Source organism: Microcaecilia unicolor, chromosome 3 (assembly GCF_901765095.1).
Source record: "Microcaecilia unicolor chromosome 3, aMicUni1.1, whole genome shotgun sequence".
Lineage (NCBI taxonomy): Eukaryota > Metazoa > Chordata > Amphibia > Gymnophiona > Siphonopidae > Microcaecilia > Microcaecilia unicolor.
Window position 1 is genome coordinate 10,516,462 of NC_044033.1, and position 17,946 is coordinate 10,534,407.

Genomic DNA, 17,946 nt, shown 5'->3' on the forward strand with positions numbered 1-17,946 from the left:
TGCCGTCATCTGTCCATGCGACTTGTGGCTTCTGCCTTTCCGGCCCCGCCGGCGATGTCATCGCAAGAGGCGGGGTTGGATCGCCTGAGCTGTGAGTAGAGCGTTTCTCTTGTGGAGTGTAAAAGTAATCCTCTCCACATCGTCGCCCATCCAATGACAGTATTTCGCCGCGCCTTCTAGGGGAGGTTCGCCCATTGAGGACCTGCCTAACGCGCGGTTCTGCCAATGGCGGGAGAGGACGCGCCGTAGACGTAAAAGGCGGAGGAACGCGAGGGCGGAGCTACAGGCAACAGGCCAAACCGGATATCTCGGGCGCCTCAACATCCGGCTTGAGGCTTCAATGGAACGTTGGAGGTGCCTTTTATATATATAGAAGATTTCTTGCCCACAATAAGCTGAAGAATTCGTGTTGCCCATTCTTTGTCCACACCCCTCCCCCCAGCATAGGAGCCAACTTTTAAAACTGACTGGGGGTGCTAAACTCAAACTCAATTGCCCCTCTGTCAAAATTATTGGGGGTGCTTGGAAATAACCCTTTCTTGGACATATTGGCCCCACAGAGTTGGCTCCTTTGCCCTCAGTGGTGGTCAGTGAAGGCAGTTGTTCAATTCTGAGGGAGCCCATCCACTGACTGCTGCTCCCAGTAATAACCTGAGGAATGTAATGTTGCCCATTTCTTGACACCACCTCGGTCGTACCATTCCGTAGCAGGGGAACACAAGCGTCCACCGGGCTCCCGCGCTCGGGTACAGTTTCTTTTTCTTTCGGAGGATATATCGCCTCGCTCCGATTTCGAAACTCACACTTCCCAAGAATCCCGCAGGACGTTCGAGTTCCACTAGCTGTTAACGCCTCTTCTTCACTCTCCTCCCCCCCTCCCGTGACATTGTTTAATGGTCGCGTCCTCCTCCAGCTGATTCCTGGTCTGGGGTTGTCGCTTTCAGCCGCGCTCCGGGTAGGCTGGCGCGTACCATTCTCAGAGCCGAGGGGCCGGTCCTTCCCGAGACGGCACGGGTCGCGCGCTCTCTAGTTCTGCCACACGCGCAAGCAAGGGCCCGGGCTTTTTGTGGGGGGACACAGTAAGCAGTTGGTCCGTACCACAGCTGACGTCGGCGGGGGGAGGATTCCGGGCGCGCGGCTTTCCCTCAGCTCTCCTCCCCCCCCCCCTCTCTCAGTGGGCGGTGGTAGACGCCGTCTCCAGCTGACCGGCCTGGCTCCCGTCTCTCTCCTCCGTCGCCGCTGCTGTCGGGCCGTCGGAGTCGCTGGCCCTCGGGGAAGCTACTCGGTGTCATTTCCCCCCTGGCCGTCTCCTCCTCCTCCTCAGGTGTCCGGCGGTCCTGCTGCCCTTCTTGTCCCCGACGCCTGGGCCTCGTCGGCCTCGCAACAGCCATGGGAGACACGGGAAGCGAGCGCAGCAAACCGCCCCGCCTGCCTCCGCGCTGCCCCTGCGGATTCTGGGGGTAAGTGAGGATGGGGCTGTCTGTTGGATTTCTACACTGGTTGTGTGTGGGGACGTGTAAGAGAAGCAACTGCTGCTCCAGGCAAAATTTAAACTAACCCCTCCCCCCCCACAAAAAAATCACACTGAGAGGGGGGGGGGGGGTCACTTTAACACAAGGCCCCTGAATGGCAGTTTGTGTGACCAGTATCCAGTGCACTTTTTCTAGTGAAAAAGGTGCCGGTACTCAAATGCTAGGTCACCCTTCAGGGGTGGGGTGATCACTGAGGGACCCACCGCACAATAGCCAGGTCCCCCGCAACCAGTCACAGAACCTATAACAAGGCAGAATTGGTGTGTAGAGCCTGAGCTCTTTCATTAAAACTTGGGTTCTATGGGTCAATTTTAGCAGACAATGGAAAAGGTGCCGGTACTCAAATGCTAGGTCACCCTTCAGGGGTGGGTTGATCACTGAGGGACCCACCGCACAATAGCCAGGTCCCCCGCAACCAGTCACAGAACCTATAACAAGGCAGAATTGGTGTGTAGAGCCTGAGCTCTTTCATTAAAACTTGGGTTCTATGGGTCAATTTTAGCAGACAATGGAAAAGGTGCCGGTACTCAAATGCTAGGTCACCCTTCAGGGGTGGGTTGATCACTGAGGGACCCACCGCACAATAGCCAGGTCCCCCGCAACCAGTCACAGAACCTATAACAAGGCAGAATTGGTGTGTAGAGCCTGAGCTCTTTCATTAAAACTTGGGTTCTATGGGTCAATTTTAGCAGACAATGGAAAAGGTGCCGGTACTCAAATGCCGGGTCACCCTTCAGGGGTGGGGTGATCACTGAGGGACCCACCGCACAATAGCCAGGTCCCCCGCAACCAGTCACAGAACCTATAACAAGGCAGAATTGGTGTGTAGAGCCTGAGCTCTTTCATTAAAACTTGGGTTCTATGGGTCAATTTTAGCAGACAATGGAAAAGGTGCCGGTACTCAAATGCTAGGTCACCCTTCAGGGGTGGGGTGATCACTGAGGGACCCACCGCACAATAGCCAGGTCCCCCGCAACCAGTCACAGAACCTATAACAAGGCAGAATTGGTGTGTAGAGCCTGAGCTCTTTCATTAAAACTTGGGTTCTATGGGTCAATTTTAGCAGACAATGGAAAAGGTGCCGGTACTCAAATGCTAGGTCACCCTTCAGGGGTGGGTTGATCACTGAGGGACCCACCGCACAATAGCCAGGTCCCCCGCAACCAGTCACAGAACCTATAACAAGGCAGAATTGGTGTGTAGAGCCTGAGCTCTTTCATTAAAACTTGGGTTCTATGGGTCAATTTTAGCAGACAATGGAAAAGGTGCCGGTACTCAAATGCTAGGTCACCCTTCAGGGGTGGGTTGATCACTGAGGGACCCACCGCACAATAGCCAGGTCCCCCGCAACCAGTCACAGAACCTATAACAAGGCAGAATTGGTGTGTAGAGCCTGAGCTCTTTCATTAAAACTTGGGTTCTATGGGTCAATTTTAGCAGACAATGGAAAAGGTGCCGGTACTCAAATGCCGGGTCACCCTTCAGGGGTGGGGTGATCACTGAGGGACCCACCGCACAATAGCCAGGTCCCCCGCAACCAGTCACAGAACCTATAACAAGGCAGAATTGGTGTGTAGAGCCTGAGCTCTTTCATTAAAACTTGGGTTCTATGGGTCAATTTTAGCAGACAATGGAAAAGGTGCCGGTACTCAAATGCTAGGTCACCCTTCAGGGGTGGGTTGATCACTGAGGGACCCACCGCACAATAGCCAGGTCCCCCGCAACCAGTCACAGAACCTATAACAAGGCAGAATTGGTGTGTAGAGCCTGAGCTCTTTCATTAAAACTTGGGTTCTATGGGTCAATTTTAGCAGACAATGGAAAAGGTGCCGGTACTCAAATGCCGGGTCACCCTTCAGGGGTGGGGTGATCACTGAGGGACCCACCGCACAATAGCCAGGTCCCCCGCAACCAGTCACAGAACCTATAACAAGGCAGAATTGGTGTGTAGAGCCTGAGCTCTTTCATTAAAACTTGGGTTCTATGGGTCAATTTTAGCAGACAATGGAAAAGGTGCCGGTACTCAAATGCTAGGTCACCCTTCAGGGGTGGGGTGATCACTGAGGGACCCACCGCACAATAGCCAGGTCCCCCGCAACCAGTCACAGAACCTATAACAAGGCAGAATTGGTGTGTAGAGCCTGAGCTCTTTCATTAAAACTTGGGTTCTATGGGTCAATTTTAGCAGACAATGGAAAAGGTGCCGGTACTCAAATGCTAGGTCACCCTTCAGGGGTGGGTTGATCACTGAGGGACCCACCGCACAATAGCCAGGTCCCCCGCAACCAGTCACAGAACCTATAACAAGGCAGAATTGGTGTGTAGAGCCTGAGCTCTTTCATTAAAACTTGGGTTCTATGGGTCAATTTTAGCAGACAATGGAAAAGGTGCCGGTACTCAAATGCTAGGTCACCCTTCAGGGGTGGGTTGATCACTGAGGGACCCACCGCACAATAGCCAGGTCCCCCGCAACCAGTCACAGAACCTATAACAAGGCAGAATTGGTGTGTAGAGCCTGAGCTCTTTCATTAAAACTTGGGTTCTATGGGTCAATTTTAGCAGACAATGGAAAAGGTGCCGGTACTCAAATGCCGGGTCACCCTTCAGGGGTGGGGTGATCACTGAGGGACCCACCGCACAATAGCCAGGTCCCCCGCAACCAGTCACAGAACCTATAACAAGGCAGAATTGGTGTGTAGAGCCTGAGCTCTTTCATTAAAACTTGGGTTCTATGGGTCAATTTTAGCAGACAATGGAAAAGGTGCCGGTACTCAAATGCTAGGTCACCCTTCAGGGGTGGGTTGATCACTGAGGGACCCACCGCACAATAGCCAGGTCCCCCGCAACCAGTCACAGAACCTATAACAAGGCAGAATTGGTGTGTAGAGCCTGAGCTCTTTCATTAAAACTTGGGTTCTATGGGTCAATTTTTGCAGCCAATGGAAAAGGTGCCGGTACTCAGTACCCCCAAGTACCCCCTCAAGAAAAGCCCTGCTAAAGAGTGACAAGATTCCATGCAGAATTTCAAAGAGTAGCAACATTCCATATAGAACCCCAAAGAATAGCAAGATTCTAGAATCCTAAAGAACAGTGTGTTTTTTTTCTAGCGAAAAAGGTGCCGGTAGTCAAATGCCAGGCCACCCTTCAGGGGTGGGGTGATCACTGACAGACCCACCCCACAGTAGCCAAGCCCCTGCAAGCAGTCACAGAATCTATGACAAGGCAGAATTGGTGTGTAGAGCCTGAGATCTTTCATTAAAACTTGGGGACCATGGGTCAATTTTAGCAGACAATGGAAAAGGTGCCAGTACTCAGTACCCCCAAGTACCCCCTCAAAAAAAGCCCTGCCAGTATCAAAGAAGTGTGCTGTAGTTTTGCTTTTCTTTCTCTCCCCCCCCCCCCCCCCCCCCCCAAACAACAGCCTGGTGTCTGTGACCTTCCCATATCGCATCATATCAGCCTGGGGTGGAAAGTGTTTCTAGGCTGTCAGTTTGCTCAGGAAGTTTTGTAGGTCCAGGGCAGTGTACATTTCACCAGTGCTGGGGGTAACAGCCATCAATAGTGTGGATGTCAGCTTTATACCCCTGGTCTCCCATCACCCACTTTATTTATTTATTGCATTTGTATCCTACATTTTCCCACCTATTTGCAGGCTCAATGTGGCTTACATAGTTTAGTTATGACATTGGCATTCCAGGATATCAGATACAATTAGTAATGTGCAGAGAATAAGTAAGAGGAGGAAGAAGGAAGTGATTGGGCGGGTAAGTATAGACGGTGGCCTTTCCTAACTGGATGGGTTGGTGAGGTTCTCTTTGTAGGCTTTGTTGAAGAAATATGTCTTCAGAGATTTGCGAAAGTTAGTTGTTTCGTCCTACTAATCCACTTCACTGACCCACCCAACTATGAAAGCCCACCTCAACAATTACCTGCTTAATACTTTCCTTCTTTCTTCCCTTACTTAATATTTGCACATTATTAATTGTACCTGAAACCCTGGATTAACAATGTCATAACAAAACTACATAAGCCACATTGAGCCTGCAAACAGGTGGGAAAATGTGGGATACAAATGCAAATAAAAAATAAAATTATTTTCAGGTCTGTAGGTAATGCAGGTAATGCACTTGGGAAAGTCATGTGTAGTTAACAAGCTGGCTGAAGAGATGATCTCTGGGCAGTAGCCTAATGCAGATTCTGGGATGTTAAAGTGTTATGGATTTCTTAATAAGTCTCTGTGGTGGCTGAAACTTTTTGTGGTCTCCATATGTGTGAGGTGAGTTCAGTGTGTGGTGGCACTCAAGTTGTGGCATTTCTTTTGTGCTGTGTGAAAGATATGAATGAGCACAGGAATGGCGACCTCTGCTTTCTGCATGTAATGTTTTGTAGCCCTCAGTATTTCACAGACTGGTGGCCTCTGAGAGTTAAGAGTTCTTCTGTTGTATATGTATTTCCAAAGTTTATTTTGGGGAGAGGAAACGATTGGTGAACGTAACTTGGGATCGGAGTTTCCCATAGTGGGACCTGTTTAGAATGGTTTATAGTAAGAACTTTGGGCCATATTTACAAAGGATTTAGTGGTTAGGCCAAATGGGAGAAGTTTCCTTCTATTGTATGTTAGAATGGGAGAGAAAAACATATACAGTCAATTTCCCTACTTTTTGTGTTTGTTAATTAGGTGAATTCATGCTTGCTGCCCTTTTACATTACCTTTGATTTTAACTATGTTTATGGCTCAGTAAGATTTTTTTCCCATAGATAAGAGTAGTTGATAACAGGTGAGAGAGAAGGCCCTAAGGGTTTGGTTATGCTTCTTCTGGTTATTAATTTTGTGCTGTTTGCCTTTGAGTTGTGAAGGAGCTGAAAGTAATTTTTATAATATTTTCATCTTATAATCTCTTTTCTGCCATTTGACCTAACTTGTCTGCTAGCTTTCATTGGTCAGTTGGGTAAGGATGGAGTATGGAGGCATGTAATTTCACAAACATGCCTGCATAGTTGATGCATAGTTGTGTGGTGGCTTTTGTTTGTTTGTTTCCTATTGGCATGTTTTAGAGGTTTACATTTCTGCAAAATTGGTTGCTATTGAGTATTGCAAAGGAGCTATTCAAAGTAGTACCTTCACCTTGCTGATAGGTGATTAATTGGAAGTGTCCTGTGTAAGTGTTGGTATACAGTGCTGTTTGCTTTTCCTTTGCAGCTTGACTAAGATCAGATGTAAGGTGAGCAGAGGAAATTTTCCATTTGGGGAGTGGGGCTTAATGCCTTGCCACTTAATTTTACTAGGAGCAAGGAACTATTTGAACCCTGGCCTTAATAATGATCTTGCCCTGTATTTGATTTGGGTGCTAAGGCTGGAAGGGTGCCTGAGATTAGGGCAATCACCAGATGTGTGTCGAGTACAATATAAGATTTTGTAATTAATCCATCAGGCTTTGTATGCACTTGTACCTTGGTGCTTTCAGCAAATACTGGTTATTTATCAATCTGGTAGGGCTTTGAGATTGGAAACAGCAATGAAACTTTCTGTGGAGAGAATGACAACTGCAAGCTTTGCAGAAACACGTGCAACAGCGTTTTGCATCACAGGGCCAATATTGTGGAATAACTTTCTAGGAACCTTGCTTTTTGTGCCGTGAGGTGAGAAAGCTCAGAAAAAGCTTGAAAACTCGCTTCTTGTTTACCATTTTGTTGAGAGTTTGCCATTGTGAAGGAAGTGGTGGGAAAATGCAGATTGTATTTGTTATATTTTATTGTGTGTTGTATGTGTAATCTGCTTAGTTGTAGGCGGACTAGACATTTTAAAACATTTTCTTTACTTAAAGTCAACGCTTGTCATCCTGTGAAGAAGTCATAGCTATGAACTGGACCAGTCAAAGAACTGTTCTTATCAACCAAGTATTATGGCTGACCTCTGGAACCTTTAACAAATGGTGCTTTTATTGGTTTGAAGATAATAGTAAGGAGTGATGAAACACAAAATATGATAGCAGATAGTGGCTGCAAGGTCCATTGAGTCTTCATTTTCCCCTCTCTTCTGAAATACTGTAGATCAGGCTTGTCCAACCTACGGCCTGCAGACCAGAACCCGGTCCACCGTACATTTTTCTGGCCTTCAGAAGCTTAGCAATTCTTGTGGTTCTTAGAGCAGTATTCTGCTTCCCCACCGTGACTTGGATCTCTGTAAGCATGAGACATGCAGTGCCAGAAGTTGATCTCAAGGTTTCAAGTCTCGCAAGAATTGAATCCGCAAGACTAACCCACACTTCTGGCACCGCGTGGTTAAAGCTTACAGAGAGCCAAGTTGTGGTGAGGAAGCAGGAATCCCACTGTTTCTTCTGCTGCTGAAACCAGATGAAGGGATAAAAAAACTGGATGAAGGATGGGGAGGTTACATGTATGAGAGGGACTGGGTGAAGGCCGGGGGAGGGGGTCCCATGAACAAGAGCGAGACTGGGAGAAAGCAGGGGAGGGGATGATGCACTGTCATATTTTGCCACTATTTGACAAAACATGCAGCAAAAGACAACGATACATGCTTTTCCCTCTGAATGTTATGGAATATAAAATGTGGCCCCCGACAGGAAAAGGTTGGACGAGCCTGCTATAGATCGTGTCCCACTGCAGTAAGTCATCAGTGCTTTCTTGAATTCAGTTTTGCTTTGACTTCACCTTTCCTGGGAAGACCAGTCTATGTTTGTGTCAGTGTTTTTGTAGGAACCTTTCCTTACATTAATTTGATTCTGCTTTTTAGCCTTGTATTGTGGCCACTTTTTCTGGATTATTTTTATACCTTTTTATAAATGCACATCTGTATGAATTTCATACCTGTTGTACAAACTGGATGTACCCTGAATTTGTGGCAAATCACTGCGCTTTGAAGTGCTATCAGTTTTGTCCTGGCATCTTAGATGAAGAATTTCAAGTATGATTTCTGTGTGTGGTAGTGTGAAGAGAGAATGTCTGGAAGGCTATTAACATATTTAAGCAAGTCACAAGGTGAATCCCCTGATAGGGAAACAATTATTATTATTACATTTGTACCCCGCGCTTTCCCACACAATGCAGGCTCAATGCGGCTTACATAGTAATTTGAAATACAAAGTTAATAGAATTTTAATAAAACAGTAGTAAAACAATGTAAAGTTGGGCTTAGTAGTGTATGACAAGTTGAGCTAGATAATATATGACTAGGATAAAAGAGGGTAGACAGGATAGTGTAATTTGGGAGAAAGGGTAAGGAGGGATAAAATTAAGGAGAGATGGAAACAGAAGGATGGGATGTTGGTATTTAAGTCAGAACAGAATTGGGGGTGGAAGTTGGCGAGATTAGGTTGGGGCATTTGGGTAGGCTTGCTTAAAGAGAAAAAAATGATTAAAAAAACCAGAAAAAAAAAAGAACAGTGAAACTACAGTCTGACAAGTTGTAAACCTGAAGCGAATGCTCAGTTCTAGTGTGAGCAGGTTGCCTTCCTCTTTTGCTGGTTTTGTCTAACCCTATTGAATGGTCTCCTGTCCCAAGTGGAATATGTGTGTATTAAAGGGCTTCTCTGGTGGAAAAAAGGAACTGCAGTGAAACACAAAACTTGGGGAAGTGACCTTGCTGGAGAACAGGCAGAGACTGGGTAACTTCAACGCCAGTGAGAATTATAATAATTCTTAAATCAGTTTTACTGTGCAGTAACGGAATTAAATGAATCTTTAACCCAAGCTGCTTTAGACAGCCTGAAGGTTTCAGTCTCAGAGTGATTGCATACCTGCAGTAATTATTGCATGCAATGATGTAAAAAATGGTCTCTGTGTCATTTATGTTCTGTATTTTTCTTTTTGCGTCTGTCCATTTTGACCTTGCCCTCTGAAACCACCACCCCCTAGACAGCACGCTGTGGTGATCTGAGGGGTACATCTTCAGTGCTGCTTGACTAGTGAGGATTGCCACAATTTTCCCTTTCTTTCTGGGGCCCGTTGTACCATATATACCTTACAGCCTGAGCCAAAGGACTGGTCCTATTTCATTTCTTTTTTTTTTTTTATTTTCTCTAGTGTGAAATGTAGTCCTGGGTCATCCTACCCACTTAACTCATGCTTCCTTAAGTATATCAATTCTGGCGATTAAACAAGTTTAGCTATTTTGAGTTCTGAAAGGCCATACCCGAGGAGTTCCTGCCAGCCAGACTGGATGGATTATTCTAGGATTGTGTTTGGGCAGGGAAGGACTGATGATATCCTCTCTGCTGGGCTAGCAGGTGCTATCTGTACCCCGGGGAAAGGACACGCTCCCCCCCTCCAGTCCAACCTGTTACTACTAGCTGGATGTTTGTGCAGAGGCCAAAAGATTGACTTTTCTCTCTGAAAGGATTCTACCAGATAGTATGTAAATGCATTATATGTGTTAAAAGAAAGGTATACCGTATCAAATCATTTTTCATGCTAGCTATTCTGTATTTTGTTTACCCTGCTAGCAGAGAAGCAGGGCAGGTTTTCCATACTGCTGCCACTGGACATGACGGACAGTTTTTTTTTCTAGAATCCTGGTTAGCAAAACAACCAAAACTTTCCCATTTTGGACATGAGCCATTTTTAGGGGAAAAGGCTTATTGGAATATGGGGGAGTACTTGGCCCTGAGTGGTGTTTAAAAAAAATGGCCTGTTGACTTTGCTTTTGTATTTAAATTGTATTGAATAATATGTTTTTATTCAGCTGCTCTGTTTAACCTAGCTCTTGTGAAATTGCATGCAGGGATGATGTCTTCAAATGAAATAGCAGACTTAGAGGTCTTCCTTTTTAGCTGCTAAATCCATAGTGGTAAATGTTATAGGTGAAGTGACCCTGTATGTATGAAGAATTTGTGATTTATGTGTCATCTTATGTCCGTCAAAACTTGAAGCCCAAAGTGAAAAATTCCACGCCTTATCCTCCTTCAGTTGATTGTTTCAGTTGTTTGGCAATTACTTCTAATGGGGCATTTGCCACTTGCAAACTGTCTTATGAATCGTTTGTGAATGCTGGAGATCAAGGGGGGGGGGGGGAAGAAGACATTCTCTGTGGCTTAAAAAACATATTCTGTCTGCATTAGTGTATGAGGCTCACCACTGTAGTACTGGTGGGGGAATAGAAGCACTGTGAGCTTAATCACCAAGTGTCAGATTTGGGATTTGACTTGTGAGGTCAAGAGTCTAAGGAAGGTATAGAAATGAGGTGAGTGTCTATTTTGAAGGGCAAAGGACATATTCAAAGCATTCCTCCTTAACCTTTATTACAAGCAACTGTTAATTTCATTTGATGTTGGGTACTGGTTTTGTTCATGTTGGAGATTGATTGTGGAAAGTTTCTTCACTGTACCTTGGGTGGCTACACAGAAGAAATGAGTTAATTCTGGCAATAAGAATTATTGTAGAAATTCCATTATAAATGTCTTTAGTGCTTTACTTATCTGGGCTAAAAGCATCGATTTAAATCTGTCCGCTCTGTGGGCACGATGACTTCTGCAAAAATTTACCAATTGCATTAACACTTGGGGTAAAGGAGAGCTTGAGAAAGACAGTGGGGCAAACTGAAAGGCCCTATAAAAAGGACAAAAGATCTTTGTTAGGAAAGTAAATAAAAGGAGAAGAAAATCATTATGGTTCTACAAGGATTAAATGAAGAACATAGAAAAGATCATATTCCACATACGCTAGCCTAAATTCACTACTGTCATAATATGTGCAGGACAGGGGTTCAGAACCAGTGGTGGCTGCACCCTCAAGGGGTATGGGGTGTGAAGTGTCTTGAAATTTGAGGCAATTTATTGAAACGTTCTAAACAAATTAGGCAGATATTAGGACAGTTATTGGTAGTGTAATTTTAGTGACATCTTTGCAGGTAGCAGTGTTAGTGGCTAACAGTGATGGGTAAGCTGTCGGTAGTCACTAGTGGGCATATGGTTTATGAAGGTGGTATGAGGTTTCATTGATCAAAGGGAAGCAGGAACCTAAAAAGGTTAACATCTGCATTCCACTATTTCTGGGATAAGCAGTATAAAATGTTATGTACATTTTTGGGATCTTGCTGGGTATTTGTGACCTGGATTGGCCACTGTTGGAAACAGGATGCTGGACTCGATGGACCTTTGTTCTTTTCCAGTATGGCAATACTTATGTACTTATGTCCTCTTAAAAGAATATCAGAAATCAGAGGATGGCAAGAATGAGGACAGAAGAAAAAGTAGCCAAAGATAAAAAGCATATGTTCAGGTATGTCCAGGAAAGGGAGGAAGCAACAAGTGGAATTCTAAAATAGAAAGATGCTGAAGAGTAATAGTGGAGAATGGTGAGGAAAAATCAGTAGTGTTAAATATTTTTGTTCAGTATTCACAGAAGGACCTGGAAAGAGGGCCCCTCAGGCTAACTAGCAAAAGTACGTATCAAAATGAGAGAGGTGTTGCATCATTCACAGAACAAGATTTTTGCTAAGAACCTGCAATGCTGAATGTGGCCAAAACCACAAGACCTGATGGAATACACCGTAGGATACTAAAGGAGCTTAGAAGTTCCAGTGGGTCTTCTGAAGGTATGTTTTTAATAGATCATTGGAGATGGGTTCATCTGATTGAAGAAAGGTAGATGTGGTCCCTCTTCACATATAGTGGTAGCAAAGAAGAGGTAATAAACTTCATGTGGTGGGAAAAGTAATGGGGATGCTGCTGAAGGAAAGGATAATAAATATTTTACAGTTGGTGGGTTTCAAGATCCAAAGCAACATGGTTTACCAGAGCAGATAATGCCAAATGAATCTGATTTCTTTAGGTAACCAGAAAACTATTAAAGAGCATGTTTCGGATGTGGTGTACCTGGGCTTCAGCAAAGCCTTTGATATGGTTTCTTGTAGAAAGCTTATAAACTTACTAGCCTGGGAATGGGTCCCCAGGTAGCTAGTGGGGTAAAAAATGAGTTGCCTTACAACAAGAACAGGGTACTGGTGAATGGCATTTATTAGGAAGAAAGGGGTCCTTTTACTAAGCTGTGAAGGTTTAAAGAGTGGTTTTTTGACCAGGAGAGATCATAGATTTCTTAATAATTATCATCCTACTGTACCTGCTCTTTACATTTTGCCAAAAAATTCATAAAGACCTGAATAAACCACCGGGGAGACTGATTATGTCATCAAAAAATTATTTATTAGAGCCTCTATCATGTTTCATAGATGACATTTAGAAAGTAGAGGTGGTTAAGATAGCATCTTATATCAGAGATACAGGACATTTTAAAAATACTTTGAATGATCTAGGAACGGTTGATCAAACGTTTTTACTGGTCACTCTGGATGTTTCTTCACTTTATACCTCTTTTCCTCAAGACACAGCCCTTGAAGTGATGAAAGAAGTTTTTGAGCGTAAGGTGAGACCACATTTGTTTCCAACGAATTTTCTACTTCAGTTATGTAAACTATGTATAAAGGAAAATTACTTTGTATACAGTGGACAATTTTATCTCCAAAAGAAGGGAGTAGCCATGAGGGCAACTTTTGCACTGTTTGTGGCAAATCTGTATGTGGCTAAGTTTGAAACTGTATGGGCACAGAACTCCCCCTTCGGAGATAAGATCCATCTGTGGGTTAGGTACATTGACGATGTGTTCCTATTATGGTATGGGAATATTGCTGATTTTTTATTTTATTTTTAAACATTCACAAATTAAGTCAAGAAGATTCTTGATATTGAAAAGATAGGTAATATTAAACTCATATTACACAAATATATAACAGGCAATATGTGCTTTATCCGATCTTTAGTCCACAATTAAAGAGAGAGAACAAGGTACTATTCCATGAAACATATGTTCCACTACTTAAAGTTAGGCAGTAGAAGAGAAACTCGGACAATTATATTAATTACCGGGTAGAAGAAGATATTAATATTGGCTGCAAAGTTGGAGTTACAACAGTCCTCAAGTTTAAAAAGGAACTTAAATGAGTAGGATCATAAAAAACATATTTTACTGAATTTACTTTCAATACACATTTACAGGGGAAATTCAGCCAAAACAAACCACCTAATTGTACAACCCGGGGGCGAAGTTTTAGAAAGAGTTGGCATCTCTTTTGGGTAACTGGCAATATCTGGAAATACTGTCTCTTATAGTTCATAAAGAGTTCTTCTCTATGCTGGAAAAATTGTCTTAGAATCCAGTCTCAATCAGGTTGTAATACAAAAGTCACTATTAAGGTTGTAGGTTTAGAGCCCATCTCATCTTGAAGCATTTGTGTGAGATTTAAAGTATCAAAAGAAACATCAACCCCTTCAACAATAGCTTGATTAGTAGTCTTCTTTTTATATGATGACAAATAACATATCTTAGAGACCGGAGGAAATGCTTGTTCAGGAATCTTCAGTGTCTCCGATAAATACTTTTTAAAGGTTATAAGAGGAGCAATAGAAGGCATTTTAGGAAAATTAATCAAACGCAAAGTTTTAACTCTCTGTTGGTTTTCCAGATTTTCAGTCTTATATTGTAGTGTCATATTTTCTTTAGCCAAATTAACCCAAGTTTGTTGAAGAGATCCTATATTACTAATATTAGTTTCAATTTTTTTCTCCATTGTTAATGTTTTTGTTTCCAACATAGACATTTTTTCTGAAGGAACCTTGGTATATTGAGTCACTGATATTAAGTTTTGAGAAAATGAAGTTTCCAGACCCAAAAGAGCTTCCCAAATAGTGTCTAATGTGATAGTTAATGGTTTTGCAGGCAAAAAAGACTTACTGAGAGAAGTAATTTCAGTCAAAATTTCACCCGAGGGCTGTCTCTCCTCTGTGGCTCCGGAGTCTGCCAAAACGCTGACTCTTTCCTGTGCCTCGCCTTTCTGGTTAGAAAAACCCGACCGGCCAATGCTGCGACCTGACCCCGCTACAGGAAGCACTCTCTGAGCGTCAGTGCAAGGGGTTTCCTGAACTTGTCGCAGCTCCACCGCCGGCATAAGCGGAGGCCTTCGATTGTCGGGGCTGAAAGAGATTTCGGCCTCAAGTTGGGGGAGCGGTTCTCCTTCCACCGCTCCCTCCAGCAGTGAGGAATCCAGACCCAAAGAGTGTCCGGGCATAACATAACAGTCCATTGGTCCCACCAAAGGTAACACTGGTGCAGCGGGGCCAACACGCTGCTTACCCCTCCTTTTAGGCATAGGGAGTAAGGAAATCAGTTTCAGTGAATGAATGAAGGTAGGGAACAGAACCGCCTGGCTGTGTTCTCTTCACAGCGCCATCTTGTTCCCGGAATATTGCTGATCTAAAGTTGTTTCATACTTGGTTAAATTCATGTGATGAACAGTTGAGTTTCACCGTGAATTATTCAGAAGAAATGATTCAAGTTTTGGATCTAGAAATACATCAGCCAGGTTTGGACTTTGAAACTAAGGTTTTTAATAAACCTACTGATAAAAACAGGGTTTTTTTTTGTCATATGACAGTTGTCATTCAAGGCGTTTGAAGAACAGTCTTCTTTTATTGCAATTTTTGAGACTGAAAAAAATTGTTCATCTTTAAAGGATTTCAAATGTCAGAGTAAGAAGATGATGGATAAATAAAAATAGAGAGGATATCCGAATAGAATTTTGAAAACAGCATACAAAAGAGCTAGATTTTCAGATACAAATCTCCTTTTACAAAAAGAGTATATCAGAAGGAATATAATATACAAACGTGTGTATTAAGATATAATTCAAAAGGTGCTGATTTTAGCAAGAATCATGAAAAAGAATTGGTCAATAGTAAAACTGCATCCAGTATTTGCTAATATTGATTTAAGGATAGCATTTAAAAGAGAAAAGAACTTGGAAAAAACTGTTGTGTCCAGCTGAATAAAACAACGTGAATATTGTTGGTAAAAATCTTGTGGGACACTTTAAATGTTTGAAGTGCTCAATTTGTTCAATCATTTTGCAGATGAAGGAATTTGTGAACCCTTTGATGGTAAAAAAAAAAAAATACAGTATACAACACTTTGCAATGTGTCAGACAGAGTATGTCGTTTATGTAGTTTTATGCCCTTGTGGGTAAATCTATGTGGGCATGACCAGTAGGAGTCTAAGAATTAGAATGTTGGAACACAATTCGAGCTTGAAAATCGGAAGGAATCCAGATCCCCTGGTTGAACATTGTAGAGTTTAAACACAAATTTTAAGAATTACTGTGTTTTTCTTCAGATAAGAACCGGTTTGGTTAAGAGGTGGTGATAGATTCAAAAGACTACAAAGAAAAGAGGCAAGATGGATTGAAAAACTTCATGCTTGGATCCAGATGGACTAAATCATGAAATAGACTGGGCTGTTTTTCTATCAAATTGATTATGGACATTAGAAAGTGAGAGAGAGTGATGTTGATTAAGATGAGATTATTGAACAACTATCTTTTATTTTCTGTGTGCAAGATGTAATGTGAGTTCTGTGAATAACAATCTTATTTGGAAGAACATTTTACATGTTTGACACAAAGGAGTTGAATTTATTTGTCAATAAAGTTTGTTTGACGGGAAGTTGAGCTTTAAAGCATGAGTCAAGGCGTCTTCCGGGTTGGAAGCTCTATTTTTAAATAAGGAGTCTGAACTATGGTCAGTTGCAATAATAGTGAGTAAATTCAATTTTGAACTTTTTGCTGTTGTTTTAAGATTGATTAAGTTGCTTTTTAGCTCCCCTTTTTATATTTTTTGCAGTTCAAGACTGTATTTTCCCTATTTACCCTGATGAAACAAGATTGCATGGCGAGACGGGTCCCATTAGTCCAGGGAGTGCTGTTTAAATAGCAGGGCATTTAGATTGAAGACGCTTTAAGGTTCGAAATACTGTTTAAACATCATGCAGCGTTGTAACGGATGCTTTCTTTTTGAGAAGTTTGAAGTTTGACATCACATGAAGTTGTTATAGAATGGTTATTTTTTGGACTGTTCAAGTGGAGGACTGGAAGATTTGGAACTTTTTGTCTAAGAATTAATAAATGTGTTTTATTTTTCTCTTTTTTTGAGGGAGACCTTTTTTAGAATTGCGGTTTGCACTTGATACGGAGATCTCCTGTTTCATCCTTTTAGTTTGTATTCCAAACTTAAATATGACCAGCTCTGCCACTCTCCCACATGTCTTTACCTAGCCTCCCAACTTTTCCTACCATATTGAAATTCACCTCCACCATCTTTGCTGGTAGGCTACTTCAGGCCTCGCTTTCCTCTTCAAACCAATACTTAATCTAGTATCTAGGCCAATTGGATAGCACTGCATGTGGGTTCATGTTTCTTTCTAATAAAGAAACTCTATTTGTTTCTTCTTGCAAAGCTTTTCTTGAATCCTTGATATAGATATTGATATTGCTGATGATGCTTTGGTTAGATAGGAATCCATTTTCCTGATGTTTCAGAGGGAGACATTTTTAAGAAGATGCTAGGCCATTTCTAACAAAAAAAATAATTCTAAATCTTTGTTCCACTGAGACAGTTAAGGGCATCAGGGCAGTAGTTTTCTTCCATTTTTTTAACCCATACTTGTTAATACTTTATCTGAAGATATACTTCTCTCCCCTAAAATAGGCTAGGTTTCAGTCATTTCTTGAAAATGTCATTAGTTGTTAGACCTGTCCAATCTCCAGTTTGTCATTCCTTGAGAAACTGGTTTGTATTGCAGCAGTTATAGGTGTTTTAAGAGGAGTTCAATATCCTTGTTTAGCATCAGTACAGGTTTTACCTGGGATGTGTATGAATTATTTGCATCTGATTCATACATGAATTAAATGTAAATTTCTTTGTCTACTTCAAAAGTTGCAGTATAATCATCTTGGCATGCTGACCTGCTTCAGAGCTTTCTATTATATGGGGTGGAACCAAAAGTCTTAACTGGTTTGAAACCTTTTGATAGGTAGGACTCAGTAGGTGCACTTGATATGAGCAGTCTCTCAGGGTAGAATTCAGTGAATATAGGCATAAACTTTTAACCTTCCTTTTTATTCAACATGACATCTTCAGGCAACACGTGACCACATTTATTTTGATATTTTAATCCTTAAAGAAGGCTCTGACCAAGTTGGATAGTTTGATGGAAGTTTGCCACCCAGCAATTTTCAGTAATTTATCTTCATTTTCTAAGAGTTTTAAGTCTTAATCATCAAATCAAGGACAGCTTTATGGAGCAACTGGTGCAGGAGCCGACGAGAGAAGGAAAAATTCTAGACTTGGTCCTTAGTGGAGCGCATGATCTGGTGAGGGACGTTATGGTACTGGGGCCGCTTGATAACAGTGACCATAATATGATCAGTTTTGACATCGACTTTGAAGTAACTGTACACAGAAAGTCAAATACGTTAGCGTTTAACTTTAAAAAAGGAGACTATGATAAAATGAGAAGAACGGTAAAAAAAAAACTTAGGGGGGCAACTGAGAGAGTAAAAACTGTACAACA

General features: G+C 42.6%; 1 protein-coding gene across 1 annotated transcript in view; it reads left to right on the forward strand.

Annotated features, from left to right (window-relative positions):
• Positions 1–1,293: 1,293 nt before the first annotated feature.
• The window catches only part of ZFAND3 (zinc finger AN1-type containing 3), a 481,002-nt gene continuing 464,349 nt past the window's right edge, over positions 1,294–17,946 (forward strand). Inside the window, exon 1 of the mRNA XM_030195765.1 lies at positions 1,294–1,460. Coding sequence (XP_030051625.1) covers positions 1,390–1,460 — 71 coding nt within the window. The 5' untranslated portion in view covers positions 1,294–1,389. The remainder of the gene's footprint in view (positions 1,461–17,946) is intronic.